A 13,484-nucleotide genomic window follows, 5' to 3' on the forward strand; every position below is an offset into this window, starting at 1 on the left:
TGGGGCGCGGGGCCAGGCTAAAGCCGCGCCCCGCACTCGCCGCCGGGACGGGCCGGGCCTGCGCCGGGCCGGGCCCGCGCCGGGCAGCTCTGAGGCCCCCGGGCCCCGCCGCCGAGGGCGCGGGATGGAGGCGACTGGGATGGAGGCGCCCGGCCGCGCGCCGGAGGCCCGCCCGCCCGCCGCGGCGCCTTACCTCGCGGTCCGCCGCCGCTCGACCGGCTCACGGGCGCCGGGCGCGTCCTCCGCCGCGGTCCGCAGCGTCCTGCTCCCCCGGGCTGCCCCATGGCGGGGGGCGGGGAAGAGCTGGGGCCGCTGCTGCTGGTTGAAAGTCCCCATATTGTAATCCCTGCTTCATCGCGGTGGTGGCTGCGCCATAGCCCTCGCTCCCTCGCTCCCTCACGCAGTCCCGCGCAGGCACTTCCTCTCGCGCGCTGGAAATCCCCGGCGCCTGCCGCCTCGCTCCCGCTGCCTGCGCGCGGAGCGGCAGGAGCCTGGCGAGCGCTGCCGGTCTCTTACGCGCCCGTTGTCCCCGGAGGCGTCTGCGACCTGCTGGCAGGGCCTCGCGCTCAGCTGCCCGCCCGGTTCGGTCTTTAGTAACGGCGTGGCGCGGCGGCGCGGGGCGGGGACGGACCGGCGCCTTTACCTCTTAGTTCTGTTGTAGTCTTTGGTTTCCACGCTCTGCGCCGCCCCCGCCGCGCCCCCGCCGCCGCGCGTCCCCGTGTCCCCGCCTTTCCGGGTCAAAAAGCCACGCAGGCCGCGTGGGGGCCGAGAGGTGCGGGCGCCGCTCCTCCCCGCGGCCACCTGGCCCGCGCCCCCCACGCCGGCATACGCAGCCCCCGCGCGTGCACGCCCGTGTGCCCATGGCCACACGCGACCCCTACGTACACGTACGGGTCCGACATGCGGCCCCCCGCACTGTAGCGGACGCATACACGACGCTCACACGCCCCTCACGCGGACACGCGCACACACGCTCAGTAACACCGTTGGCACTCATACCAGGCCACGCACCCTGGCGCACACGCAGGTGGGGCTGAGGGTGACTCAGGCCGTGGGGCCCCTTTCGCGTGCAGAGGGTAGGGCTCCACATTAGTTTGGTGGCACTTTCCTTTCTCCCTCCCGGGGACCTTCCCACACCCCCGAGTGGTGTCTTGCTCACGGGTGGACGGGGTGGCCAGTTTGCCACGTGCCCCCAGCGTCCTCGGCGGTCCTGGCTGCCCCTGCACACCAGGCCGCTGGGGCCTGTGCGTTGCTCCCGAGGGCTTTCTGCCCCAAAGGCATCAGTGATGACATCAGTGATTCACCTAGGCCCACCAAGACAGCAGCCAGCCTGGCTGGGCCTGGCGAGATGGGGAGCGAAAGGAGGGCTTCTGGGCGACTATGGGCCAACTGAGGGGTGAGGCTTTCGCTGGAGTTTGCAAGTCAGTGGTGAGGAGACAGAGGACTTTGCATTTTTCACTTCTGGAGAAGGCTTATAAAGAGCCCTACCCCAGAGCTGAGACCAGTGTGAGTAGCCAAGGCCAGTCTGTCTTCTTGTACTGCTCCAGTGACTCATGTGAGTGGAGGCAGGAAGTCCAGCATCTCCCCTTGAAGCTTCACCCATGGAATGTTCCAGAACCTCAGATAGTCCAACCTGGCTGCTGCAGCCATGTCTCTGGCTCCATTAGCCCAACAGGTGCTTGTTCTACAGTCACACTCACCAGGCCACAGTGGCACCTCTGTCTGCGCCACAGGCACAGCTCTTTTAGTGGTGACAGGCCAGCCTTGGCCGTCCCTCACAGGGACTACTGGAGTCCAGCGATCTCCCCCGCCCCCATGGTGGACTCCCCTTGGGAGCCTCAGGTGCCCTTTCTTGCCTGTGAGGAGTTGGGATGTTACTGACCTCAGGCTCAGGGTCCCAACCCACTTCCCATAACCCAGGCACCGAGGCCTCCCATGTCCCCAGCCCTGCTCAGCCCACAGTCCTGGCACCCTGTCGACTGGGGCCCACTCCCAACACCTACCTTATGCTGTGTGTTACCTAGGATCTGGTTTAACTTTGCCAAAATCAGGAGAGACTCCGTTCCCTAGGCTGGACTATTTTTGGTTGTTTTAAAAGAAGCAGGACATGGACCAGGCACCATGGCTTACGCCTATAATCGCAGCACTTTGGGAGGCCGTGGGCAGGCAAGTCACCTGAGGTCAGGAGTTCGAGACCAGCCTGGCGAACGTGGTGAAACCATGTCTCTACTAAAAATATAAAAATCAGCCAGGTGTGGTGGAGGGCGCCTGTAATCCCAGCTACCCAGGAGGCTGAGGCAAGAGAATCACTTGAACCCAGGAGGCAGAGTTTGCAGTGAGCCAAGAATGTGCCATTGCACTCCAGCCTGGGCGACAGAGCGAGACTCTGTCTGGGGAAAAAAAAGGATGGTGGCTCATGCCTGTGGTCCCAGCACTTTGGGAGGCTGAAGCGGGAGGATTGCTTGAGCCCATGAGGTTGAAGCTGCAGTGAGCCATGATGGCACCACTGGACTCCAGTCTGGGCAATGGAGTGAGACCCTGTCTCAAAAAAGGAAAAATAAATAAATAAACAAATAATTTAAAAAGAAGAAGAAGCAAGGCAGAAGGTCCAAAGACCCATGAGAGGGTTTTCTGCGGCTCCTTTCATGCTCCAGCCTAGCATTGGAAAGCAACGTTCAGAATGAAGTCAGGCACAACCAGGCTGAGCCCTCTGCTGGTGAGACCGATTCCCTCCCTCCCCTCCTCCTCCTCCTTTTTCTTCTCCAATTGAGCAGTTCTGCAGATCCTCTGCTGTGGGGAATTGAAGGGGCACAGGACAAAGAAGTTTGCCCCAAGCAGGGCAACTGCTTTGGGGGTTGGGGGCCGGTGTTCTCACCCCTGCAATTAGAGCCACTGGGCAGGAAGGAGAGCTCTCTCCTTGCTGTACTTCAAAGGCAGATCTCTGTTCCCTATGGCAACGTCCAACAACAAACTGACAGCATCTTTGGACACATTTCTCACAGGAGTTGATGTGGCATTACATGTTCTGCTTGCTGCATTTCTGGGAGAGGTGCATGCAGATACTCAAGTGACTCACAGACATGCAACAGCTCAGAAGGCCATCCTGTTTGTTTTTCAGTGAGAAGGAAAAGGTATTCAGAGCAGAGTGCTGGGGGCTTCAGGGCTAGGAAAGGGGTTTTGTTACACCTCTCCCTGAATGTGATGGTCTGTGCCTCAGGTGGCGCCTTCCCACACAAAAACCATTGGCCCCTGTGGGTCAACTTGGGCTGAAGGGTGCTGGCAACTTCTCGCACTCAAACATGCCTGGGGCTGGGGGGTGGAGACCTTGGTTTTGATTTGTTTTGTTTTCTTTTGAGACAGAGCTTCACTCTTGTTGTCCAAGCTGGCGTGCAATGGCGCGATCTCGGCTTACTGCAACCTACACCTCTCGGGTTCAAGTTATTCTCCTGCCTCAGCCTCCTGAGTAGCTGGGATTACAGGCGTGCACCACCACACCTGGCTAATTTTTTATATTTTCAGTAGAAATGGGGTTTCACCATGTTAGCCAGGCTGGTCTTGAACTCCTGACCTCAGGTGATCCGCCAGCCTTGACCTCCCAAAGTGCTGGAATTACGGGCGTGAGCCACTGTGCCCAGCCTTGGGGGGCGGAGCCTGATGCATGGCAGAATCACAGTTTTAGTAACTATTCCAACAAGTGGCTTCTGAATCTTTGAATACATTTTACATGGTAACCCAGTTGTTCATAACCTGTGTGTGTACACACATGTAACAACAGATCATCTCAAACCTGCGACGCACTCCGATATTTTCCGTTCTGTTTATTTTTTAATGCTGGCCATGACCCTCTAAACTTACTTTTGATTCATGACCTAAAGTTTGAAAGCACCATTTTAGACTGAAAGAGCTACTAAAGATCTCGAAGGGGATTCAGGGAGCTGGAGTGGTTGTGGCGCCAAAGCACCCTGCTCTATCATGAGTGCACACTGGGGCAGCTGGGCTGGGAAGCCCATCTTGTCCTTGATGTAGACCCTGGCTGACAGCAGAGGTCGCCAGCAAAGAAGCAAGCTGCTGGTGCCCTTCTCTGGCCAGGAATGCTTGTAAACAAATACAGAGGAAATGGGGGTGGGGAGGCAGAGCAAGCCAGGCGTGGTGGCGGGCACCTGTAATCCCAGCTACTCAAGAGGCTGAAGCAGGAGAATTGCCTGAACCTGGGAGGCTGAAGTTGCAGTGAGGTGAGATCATGCCATTGCACTCCAGCCTGGGCAACAGAGCAAGATTCCATCTCAAAAATAAAGGAAAGAAAGAAAGGAGGTAAGGAAAGAAGGAAGGAAGGAAAGTGGAGATGGGCGTGGGTGTGCAAATCCCTCACGTGGTATATTCGAGAGGGGAGGAGAGGGCAGTGATGACAGGGAAGGTGAGAGGCTGGGGTCCCTGGCCACAGAAAAACAGTTCTGGCGAGCTGGCTCACATCAGTAATCCCAGCACTTTGGGAGGCTGAGGCAGGAGGATCGCTTGAGGACAGGAGTTTGAGACCAGCCTGGGCAACACGGTGAGACCTCGTCTCTACAAAAAAATTAAAATAAAAATAATTAGAGGCCAGGCATGGTAGCTCACGCCTGTAATCCTAGCACTTTGGGAAGCCGAGGCAAGCAGATCACTTGAGGTCAGCAGTTCGAAACCAGCCTGGCCAACATGGTGAAACCTCATCTCTACTAAAAATACAAAAAATTAGCTGGGCATAGTGGTGGGCGCCTGTAATCCCAGCAACTTGGGAGGCTGAGGCAGGAGAATTGCTTGAATATGGGAGGTGGAGGTTGCAGTGGGCCAAGATTGTGCCACTGCACTCCAGTCTGGGTGACAGAACCAGACTCTGTCTCAAAAATAGTAATAATAACAATCAGTTTGAAGAAAACCAGTTCTGATTTTCTCCATGGACTGCTCAGGGAGATGAAGATATCCTTTTTTTTTTTTTTTAACAGGGTCTCACTCTGTCACCCAAGCTGGAGAGCCGTGGTGCAATCATAGCTCACTGTAGCCTTTACCTCCCAGGCTCAGGCAGTCCTCTCTCTTTACCCTTCTGAATAGCTGAAAACACAAGTGTGTGTCACCATGCCCAACTACTGTTTTTTTTTTTTTTTTTTTTTTTTGGAGGGACAGGGTCCCACTACATTGCCCAGGCTGGTCTGGAATTCCTGTGCTCAAACGATCCTCCTTTCTCAACCTCCCAAAGTGCTGGGATTATAGGCGTGAGCCACTGCCCCCAGCCATCCTCATTTTAGGGAACCCATTCTGGGATTTGTATGCACACATGTGCACACATGCACACTCACACGCGCACACACATCTCTGGCATTTTCCCGAAATCTTTTGGGAGAACATGAATCTTGGATGTGGCTGGCATCCTACAGGCAGCTTTGCCTGGAGCCCCACGCCCATCTCGACCTTCCTTCCTTCCTTCTTTCCTTCCCTCCTTTCTTTCTGTCCTTTATTTTTGAGACGTAGTCTCGCTCTGTTGCCCAGGCTGGAGTGCAATGGTGTGATCTTGGCTCACTGCAACCTCAGCATCCCAGGTTCAGGCAATTCTCCTGCCTCAGCCTCTTGAGTAGCTGGGATTACAGGTGCCCACCACCATGCTTGGCTAATTTTTGGTTGTTTTTTAGTAGAGACGGGGATTCACCATGTTGGTCAGGCTGGTCTTGAACTCCTGACCTCAGGTGACCCACTCACCTCAGCCTGCCAAAGTGCTGGGATTATAGGCGTGAGCCACCGCACCTGGCCCACCTCGACCTTTAATGCCTTCTGAAAATAAATCCATCTCCATCATGCTCCTAAGAAAAAGCATCTTCTGCTGAAGGCATCATGGGAGACCGGGAAGAGGATTGGGATGAAGCAAAACTCATTAAGCTTACTGTGAACACCTCATGCCTTCCTTAAAATCCCATTCAGAGGCCGCACACTGTGCCCCATCACTGTCCCCAACCTGCAGGCTCAGAATAGCCCCTCTGTGGCCCCCACCCCCAACCTCATCCTAAGCAACTCAGCCCCAGCCCTCAGCAACCCGCTGCACTCAGCCAGGAAAACCAGTGGTTGGCGGGCCCTTGGAGGGCCCAACTCATCTCACCTGGGAACAGCCAAGGAAGTGAGCCCTGGTCCTCCCTGCACATTGGAAATTAGGAGGGGGGAAATTATTGGGTCCAATTAAGTCTTGGATTAATGAAACGAAATGTTTGAAAAGTACAGAAATTATCTAATTTGTCAACATTGCACTATGCCTCCCACCATGAACAGAGGCACATGCAGTGCCCTCCCTCATCCCCCGAGGCTGAGGACAAGTCTGTAGGGTCACAGGCTGCGGGACAGAAGCGACCCCTCCCTCCTTCCCCGTGTTCATTCAGTCCAGAGCTGCTCGTTGGGGACGCCCCACCCCCCAGCTCTCCACCAGCACAAAACCAACTGCATGCCTGGCCTTTCGGAGCTTACTTTCTTGTGGGTGGAGACAGAGAACAGATCACCACAAGTGAATCTATGAGAGCTACAGAGAAAGCAATGCAGGGGAGGAGAGGGGAGGCCTAGAGGGAGAGGCCAGGGAGGGCAGCAGAGGAGGTGCCCTGTGAATGTTAGACCTGAGAGAAGGAGGCAGACCCGCGGGACCAGCGGGGAGAGCGCCCAGGCAGAGGGAACAGCCTGGCCAGAGGCCCCGGAGTCGGTGAGCACTCCGCGAGGTCAATGTGCCTGCAGCCAGTGCACAGGGAGAGAGGCGCGGAGGATAGACAACAGGGTGGGGTAGGGGCATGGGGAGCCGGACATCCATGGCCTTTTGGGTCCTGACAGGACTTTAGTCTGAGATGGGGCACCCACTATAAAGTTTGATTGACAACTTGTATTCTATCAAAACTAACCTCATATTTGATCTTCACTTTCTTCCAGCCAAAAAACATCTGTTGAGCATCAGATAAATTTGAACCACCATGGGACATTATCTTGTGTCCTGAACAGACCACAGTTGACTCTCAGTTCCAGCAAGTGGGAGCTGGGGGAGTGAAAATCGGCACGCAGCTGTGGACAGCAACTGATAACACAAGCGTCCTGAGTGCTGAAAACAGAGGCGAATCTCTCTCAACCCAGTGACCCCACATCTGGGACTCTTCCGGAGGAATAACACCCAACACTGGAAACCATCAGGTGTCTCCATCTTTGAGACAAAGCAAGCGGGGGATGGGGCATTGCCCTTCATCTGGTGGCTGCCACAGAAGTGATGGTGGGTGCCCAATAGGCAGGCCCTATTGATCTGGTTTGTTTATTTGAGACAGGGTCTCACTCTGCTGCCCAGGCTGGAGTGCAGTGGCGCGATCTTGGCTCACCACAACCTCCGCCTCCCATGTGCGCCACCACACCTCGCTAATTTATTTATTTATTTATTTATTTATTTTTATTTTATTTTTTTTTTAAATTTTAGTAGAGATGGGGGGTTTTGCCATGGTGGTTGGGGTGATCTCGAACTCCTGACTTCAAGTGATCCGCCTGCCTCTGCCTCCCAAAGTGCTAGAATTACAGGTATGAGCCACTGTGCCTGGCTTGATGTTATTGTTGTTTAGACGCCCAGTCTGTCGCCCAGTCTGGAGTGCAGTGGTCTGATCTTGGCTCACTGCAGCCTCCACCTCCCGGGTTCAAGTGATTCTGCTGCCTCAGCCTCCCAAGTAGCTGGGATTACAGATGCCTGCCACCACGCCCGGCTAATTTTTGTATTTTTAGTAGAGACAGGGTTTCCCCATGCTGACCAGGCTGGTCTCGAACTCCTGACCCCAGTGATCCGCCTGCGTCGGCCTCTCAAAGTGCTGATCTAGTTTTTAAATGGATACATATTAGGTTTGTTCAATGTCAACTCCAAATGCCATGGAAACATGTCTAGTCCTTTTTTAAAAACTCCACTTCAAGGCCGGGCGCGGTGGCTCAAGCCTGTAATCCCAGCACTTTGGGAGGCCGAGGTGGGTGGATCACGAGGTCAGGAGATCGAGACTATCCTGGCTAACATGGTGAAACCCCGTCTCTACTAAAAATACAAAAAACTAGCTGGGCGTGGTGGCGGGCGCCTGTAGTCTCAGCTACTTGGGAGGCTGAGGCGGGAGAATGGCGTGAACCCGGGAGGCGGAGCTTGCAGTGAGCCGAGATCACGCCACTGCACTCCAGCCTGGGAGCACAGTGAGACTCCGTCTCAAAAAAAAAATAAAAATAAAAACTCCACTTCAGAACCAATGGAGAGAAAATGGCACGTGGCATCCACGGGGCATGGTCTGTGTGCCAAGATGGCTCTGGCCACATCACTGCTGTTCCCAAAGGGCAGCTTTTGCTGAGCTGCTCGCAGTGGCCAATGTGCCTGCAGCCCGTGCACAGGGAGACAGGCGTGGAGGATAGACACGAGGGTGGGGCAGGGACATGGGGAGCCGGACATCCATGGCCTTTTGGGTCCTGACAGGACTTTGGTTTTACTCTGAGATGGGGCGACCACTGTAAAGTTTAATTGACAGCTTGTATTCTATCAAAACTAACCTTCTATTTAATCTTCACTTTCTTCCAGCCGATAAACATCTGTTGAACTTCAGGCAAATTCATGATAAACCCATGATATCCACCCCCAAATGGGCCCCTGGCCTGGCACAGTGGCTTCGTGCCTGGAGCATGAAGGACACCACAGGACAAGCCCCCAGCTCTTCTTGCCAAGAAGTCCCCCCAAAAATAGAGGTGGTGAGCTCCCTAGGAAAAAGGAACCCGTGAGGAATCACTAGAGCAGAATTCTCCACCAGAAATCAAAAAAGCAGAACTCAACTCATGACTAACCGTGTGCTCTTAGGAAGACACTTCGGTGCCTCCTGGCCCCGGGTTTCCCCTTTTGTAGAGCGGAAATTAGTTGGCCTGCCCTACCCCAAGGGAGCTTCGAGAAGGCAGCCAGTGCTGGTGAGGACCACGAGGCCAGTGTGTCCTGGGGGTGCCACGACAATCCAGAAGACAGGCACAGGTCTTTTGGAAGCTGTCACTGTAACACTGTGGAAGGATCAGCCTATCTTTCCTCTGTATGTGAAAGGTGGTGTAACTCTCGGCTCCACCATCAACTGCTGTGGGTAAAAATGATATCTGCCCCCACATGATTAAAACAACACTGGGAGCTGTGTGCGGTGGCTCACGCCTGTAATCCCTGCACTTTGGGAGGGCAAGGTGGGCGGATCACTTGAGGTCAGGAGTTTGAGACCAGCCTGGCCAACGTGGTGAAACCCCGTCTCTGCTAAAAATATGAACATTAGCCAGGCGTGTTGGCGCACGCCTGTAGTCCCAGCTACTTGGGAGGCTGAGGCAGGAAAATCGCTTGGACCCGGGAGGCAGAGGTTGCAGTGAACCAAGATTGCACCACTGCACTCCAGCCTGGGCGACAGAGTGAGACTCTGTCTAAATAAATAAATAAGATCATGGGTCAACCAACTTGTGCCCCTGAACTGTGCTGAGCAGAGAACGCCAGGCCTCCTCTTGCCACCCAGTTCTCTGCCAGAGGCTTTGGTCCTCCTGGCTGGTTCCCTCTCCTCAGGGATGCCCGTGGCCTGCAGAGGGTGGAGACCATGCTCACTCTCCATAGTAGGAAGCCCTGGGCAGCCCTCAGAACATTCAACTAAGTGAATGAATGAGTGAGTGAATGAGTGAGTGGGCCGTCCACCCCAAGTCTCATCTGTCCTGTCCATACGCCTCCAGTTTCACTGTGTCATGCTTCATAATAAGTAACTGCCCGCACAGGACCGTGGCCCAGAGCTGGGCTCAGAGCTGAGACTGGCTCTGGCATGTCGAGACTGGCTCTGGCATGTCCACACTGGAGAAGCTTATAGTAGGGCCATCTGTCTGGACGAGTCAGAGGAACCTGTCTTGAATTCTCATTGCCATAATAAGCAAGATTCCTTTATTTAATGTGTGAATTTGAAGTGCATTTGCGGGGCTGAAGATTGGAGTCTGGCTGAGGGCCATGACTCATGCCTGTAATCCCAGCACTTTGGGAGGCAGGAGGAGCACTTGAGTCCAAGAGTTCGAGATTAGTCTGGACAACATAATGAGACTCTGTCTTTACAAAATATCAAAAATAAATAAATAGCTGGACATGGTGGTGTCTGCCTGTAGTCCCAGCTACTTGGGAAGCTGAGGTGGGAGGATCATTGGAGCCCAGATGGTCAAGGCTGCAGTGAGCTAAGGCTGCTCCACTGCACGCCAGCCTGGGTGACAGAGTGAGACCCTGTCTCAAAAAATAAAAAAAAGAAAAAGAAAAAGACTGAGGGTCTTTGGCCACCCCCTGGCCTCACCAAGTGTGAACATGAAAGAAACTCAAGGCCAGACCTCCACCCAGTCCAGGCCAATCAAGAACCTGGCTCAAAAAAAAAAAATATATATATATATATATGTGTGTGTGTGTGTGTGTGTGTGTGTAGGAATGGTGGCTCTTGCCTGTAACACCAGCTATTTGGGAGGCCAAAGCAGGAGGATCACTTAAGCCCAAGAGTTTGAGACCAGCTTGGACAACAAAGTGAGACCCCGTCTCTATAAAAAATTTAAAAATTAGCCAGGTGTGGTGGCATGTGCCTGTGATCTCAGTTACTCAGGAAGCCAAGGTGGGAGGATTGTGTTAGCCTGGGAGATTGAAGCTGTAGTGAGCCATGATTGCACCACTGCATTCCAGCCTGGGTGACAAAGCAAGATCCTGTCCCCTGCCCCTACCCCAAAAAAGAATCCGCTCTCAACCCCTGCTGTTGTCTGTCTCTGGGAGTTGTTTCAGTGACCAACTCTGACTTTGTTCTTACCCAGGTTATGTGTGGGACAGCCCAATTGCATTTGTGTCTTTTTTTTTGATGGGGCCTCACTGTCACTCAGACTGGAGTATAGTGGCACAATCATGGCCCACTGTAGCCTCGACCTCCTAAGCTCAGCCAGTCCTCCCATCTCAGCCTCTAGAGTAGCTGAGACTACAGGTATGTGCCACCACGCCTGGCTAATTTTTGTATTTTTTTGTAGAGATGGGGTTTTACCATGTTGACCAGGCTGGTCTCGAACTCCTGGGCTCGAGCAATCTGCCCACCTTGGCCTCCCAGAGTGCTAGGACTACAGGTGTGAGCCACTGCACCCAGCTTCCTCTACTATTTTCTTTTTTTTTTTTTTTTTTTGAGACGGAGTCTTGCTCTGTCACCCAGGCTGGAGTGCTGTGGCCGGATCTCAGCTCACTGCAAGCTCCGCCTCCCGGGTTCCCGCCATTCTCCTGCCTCAGCCTCCGGAGTAGCTGGGACTACAGGCGCCCGCCACCTCGCCCGGCTATTTTTTTTGTATTTTTTTTTTTAGTAGAGACGGGGTTTCACCGTGTTCGCCAGGATGGTCTCGATCTCTGACCTGCGTGATCCGCCCGATCTCGGCCTCCCAAGTGCTGGGATTACAGGCTTGGAGCCACAGCGCCCGGCCTCCTCTACTATTTTCTAAAGGTACCCAAATCAACTCATGTCACAGGGGGCATTCACCATTGAAATGACAGTCTAAGAGCTGCCTTTTTTTTTTTTTTTTGAGACAGAGTCTCGCTCTGTCGCCCAAGCTGGAGTGCAGTGGTGCTATCTTGGCTCACGGCAAGCTCTGCCTCCCAGGTTCATGCCATTCTCCTGCCTCAGCCTCCTGAGTAGCTGGGACTACAGGTGCCTGCCACCACACCCGGCTAATTTTTTTATTTTTTTTGTATTTTTAGTAGAGACGGGGTTTCACTGTGTTAGCCAGGATGGTCTCGATCTCCTGACCTCGTGATCCACCCGCCTCAGCCTCCCAAAGTGCTGGGATTACAGGCGTGAGCCACCACGACTGGCCTAAGAGCTTCTTAAATGAATACTCTCTTTGGAATTAGCAAGCTATGGAAATAACTCTGCTTCATCAGTTTAACAAGAATTTGCTGAACACCAGCAATCCTTCCGAAAGCTAAGATCTCCTTTCAAAAGTGTAGGGAGCCTTAGGCCATGATTAAAGGGACCAAGAACTGGAGTGAGCATCCACCCGGGCTCTCTGCCGACCCTGTGGCCCCCGGCCCAGGTGTCTTGGGCTCATTCCTATACCTCTGGGGTGATGCACATCTCCTCTTTTGGGGCATAATGTAGGCACCAGTCTGTTTAAAAGTCAGTCACCAGGCTCGTGTGAGGCCACCCCATGAAGCCGCTGGAGGAGGGTAAGTCCCTGCCAGGTTGGGCCCTCGAGCACTCAGGATGAAGCCTAGAGTGGCTGTCCCCGACGGCTTGGTCACGGGAAATGGCCTTTCCTCCCTTGCTGTTTCTTTTTGAGTATGTGGCAAACTAAAAAATTTCCCTGCAGATGGTTAAGGAACCAAAATCGGATGCTCTAACTTTGGTTTGGGGATTTTGCTCTTCTAGTGGGGCACCTCATTCTGCAACTACAGATGCCGGAACTGTGCAGCCAGCACCCCAGAACAGAAGTTCTCTGAGCAGCCACTTCCAGGTCACCCCCAGAAAGGATACCATTCCTCCCTGGGCCTCCCCCTGCCGTGGTCCTCCCTGGGGAAATGATTTGAATAGGCGTGGGCTGTCTCAAGTTCCCAGGGTAATTAGGAAGTGGAACTTGGATGCCTCTTCCTAGTGTTCACTTGGGTAGATGTGACATCTCCTGATTCCCAAAAGAAAACAAAAGTTAGAATAGGATTAAAGAGGCTGGGCGAGGTGGCTCACGCCTGTAATCCCAGCACTTTGGAAGGCTGAGGAGGACGGATCACTTGAAATCAGGAGTTTAAGACCAGCCTGACCAATATGATGAAACCCTTTCTGTACAAAAATTAGCCAGGCATGGTGGCAGGCACCTGTAGTCCCAGCTACTTGGGAGGTTGAGGCAGGAGAATCGCTTGAACCCAGGAGGTGGAGGTTGCAGTGAGCTGAGATCATGCCACTGCACTCCAGCCTGGGCGACAGAGTGAGCCTTCGTATCAAAAAAAAAAAGGATAGGATTAAAGAAAAAATACCCCAGCGATTAAAGAAAAATTCTCCAGTTTGTCCAGAACCTGCATTCCTTTTTTTTTTTTTTCCTCCATTCTTAAAGATGAATAAGAATCGAGCTTGCTCCGGTCCCATCAAGAGTAACATCTGCTGTGTGTCTTTGGAATATTCATTCGTGGCCGGGCGCAGTGGCTCAAGCCTGTAATCCCAGCACTTTGGGAGGCCGAGTCGGGCGGATCACGAGGTCAGGAGATCGAGACCATCCTGGCTAATATGGTGAAACCCCGTCTCTACTAAAAAATACGAAAAACTAGCCGGGCGAGGAGGCGGGCGCCTTAGTCCCAGCTACTCGGGAGGCTGAGGCAGGAGAATGGCGTGAACCCGGGAGGCGGAGCTTGCAGTGAGCCTAGATCGCGCCACTGCACTCCAGCCTGGGCGACAGAGCAAGACTTCGTCTCAAAAAATAAAAGAAATATTCATTCGTTCACTCCG

At 53.8% G+C, this 13,484-nt stretch overlaps 2 protein-coding genes across 10 annotated transcripts in view; one reads left to right on the forward strand and one right to left on the reverse strand.

Annotated features, from left to right (window-relative positions):
• TRAF3 (TNF receptor associated factor 3) overlaps positions 1-385 on the reverse strand; it is a 134,632-nt gene extending 134,247 nt beyond the window's left edge. For 4 of the 9 annotated variants that reach the window (XM_031667789.1, XM_031667790.1, XM_031667786.1 and 1 more), the window contains exon 1: positions 194-315. In XM_031667789.1, the coding sequence (XP_031523649.1) occupies positions 194-284 (91 nt within the window). In that variant the 5' untranslated portion in view covers positions 285-315. Of the gene's footprint in view, positions 1-193 lie in introns of all 9 variants that reach the window. The other 5 variants (XM_021941596.2, XM_021941598.2, XM_009212302.4 and 2 more) reach the window with 4 other exon arrangements.
• LOC116275674 lies at positions 283-8,984 on the forward strand. The gene is made up of 4 exons (XM_031667763.1): positions 283-328; positions 405-586; positions 662-1,076; positions 8,576-8,984. The coding sequence occupies exons 1-4, from the start codon at positions 283-285 to the stop codon at positions 8,770-8,772; spliced, it is 840 nt and encodes a 279-aa protein (XP_031523623.1). The 3' UTR covers positions 8,773-8,984.
• Positions 8,985-13,484: the final 4,500 nt, after the last annotated feature.

The sequence above is a fragment of the Papio anubis genome, chromosome 7 (genome assembly GCF_008728515.1).
Source record: "Papio anubis isolate 15944 chromosome 7, Panubis1.0, whole genome shotgun sequence".
NCBI classification, from domain to species: domain Eukaryota; kingdom Metazoa; phylum Chordata; class Mammalia; order Primates; family Cercopithecidae; genus Papio; species Papio anubis.

Bases quoted from the DNA above. Each gene is read 5' to 3' on its own strand.
- LOC116275674 (XM_031667763.1), top strand. From the start codon at position 283: ATGGCGGGGGGCGGGGAAGAGCTGGGGCCGCTGCTGCTGGTTGAAA. The intron at 329-404 runs GTCCCCATATTG...TCCCTCACGCAG, and splicing joins GCCGCTGCTGCTGGTTGAAA to TCCCGCGCAGGCACTTCCTC. The intron at 1,077-8,575 runs GTAGGGCTCCAC...ACTTTCTTCCAG, and splicing joins GCCCCTTTCGCGTGCAGAGG to CCGATAAACATCTGTTGAAC.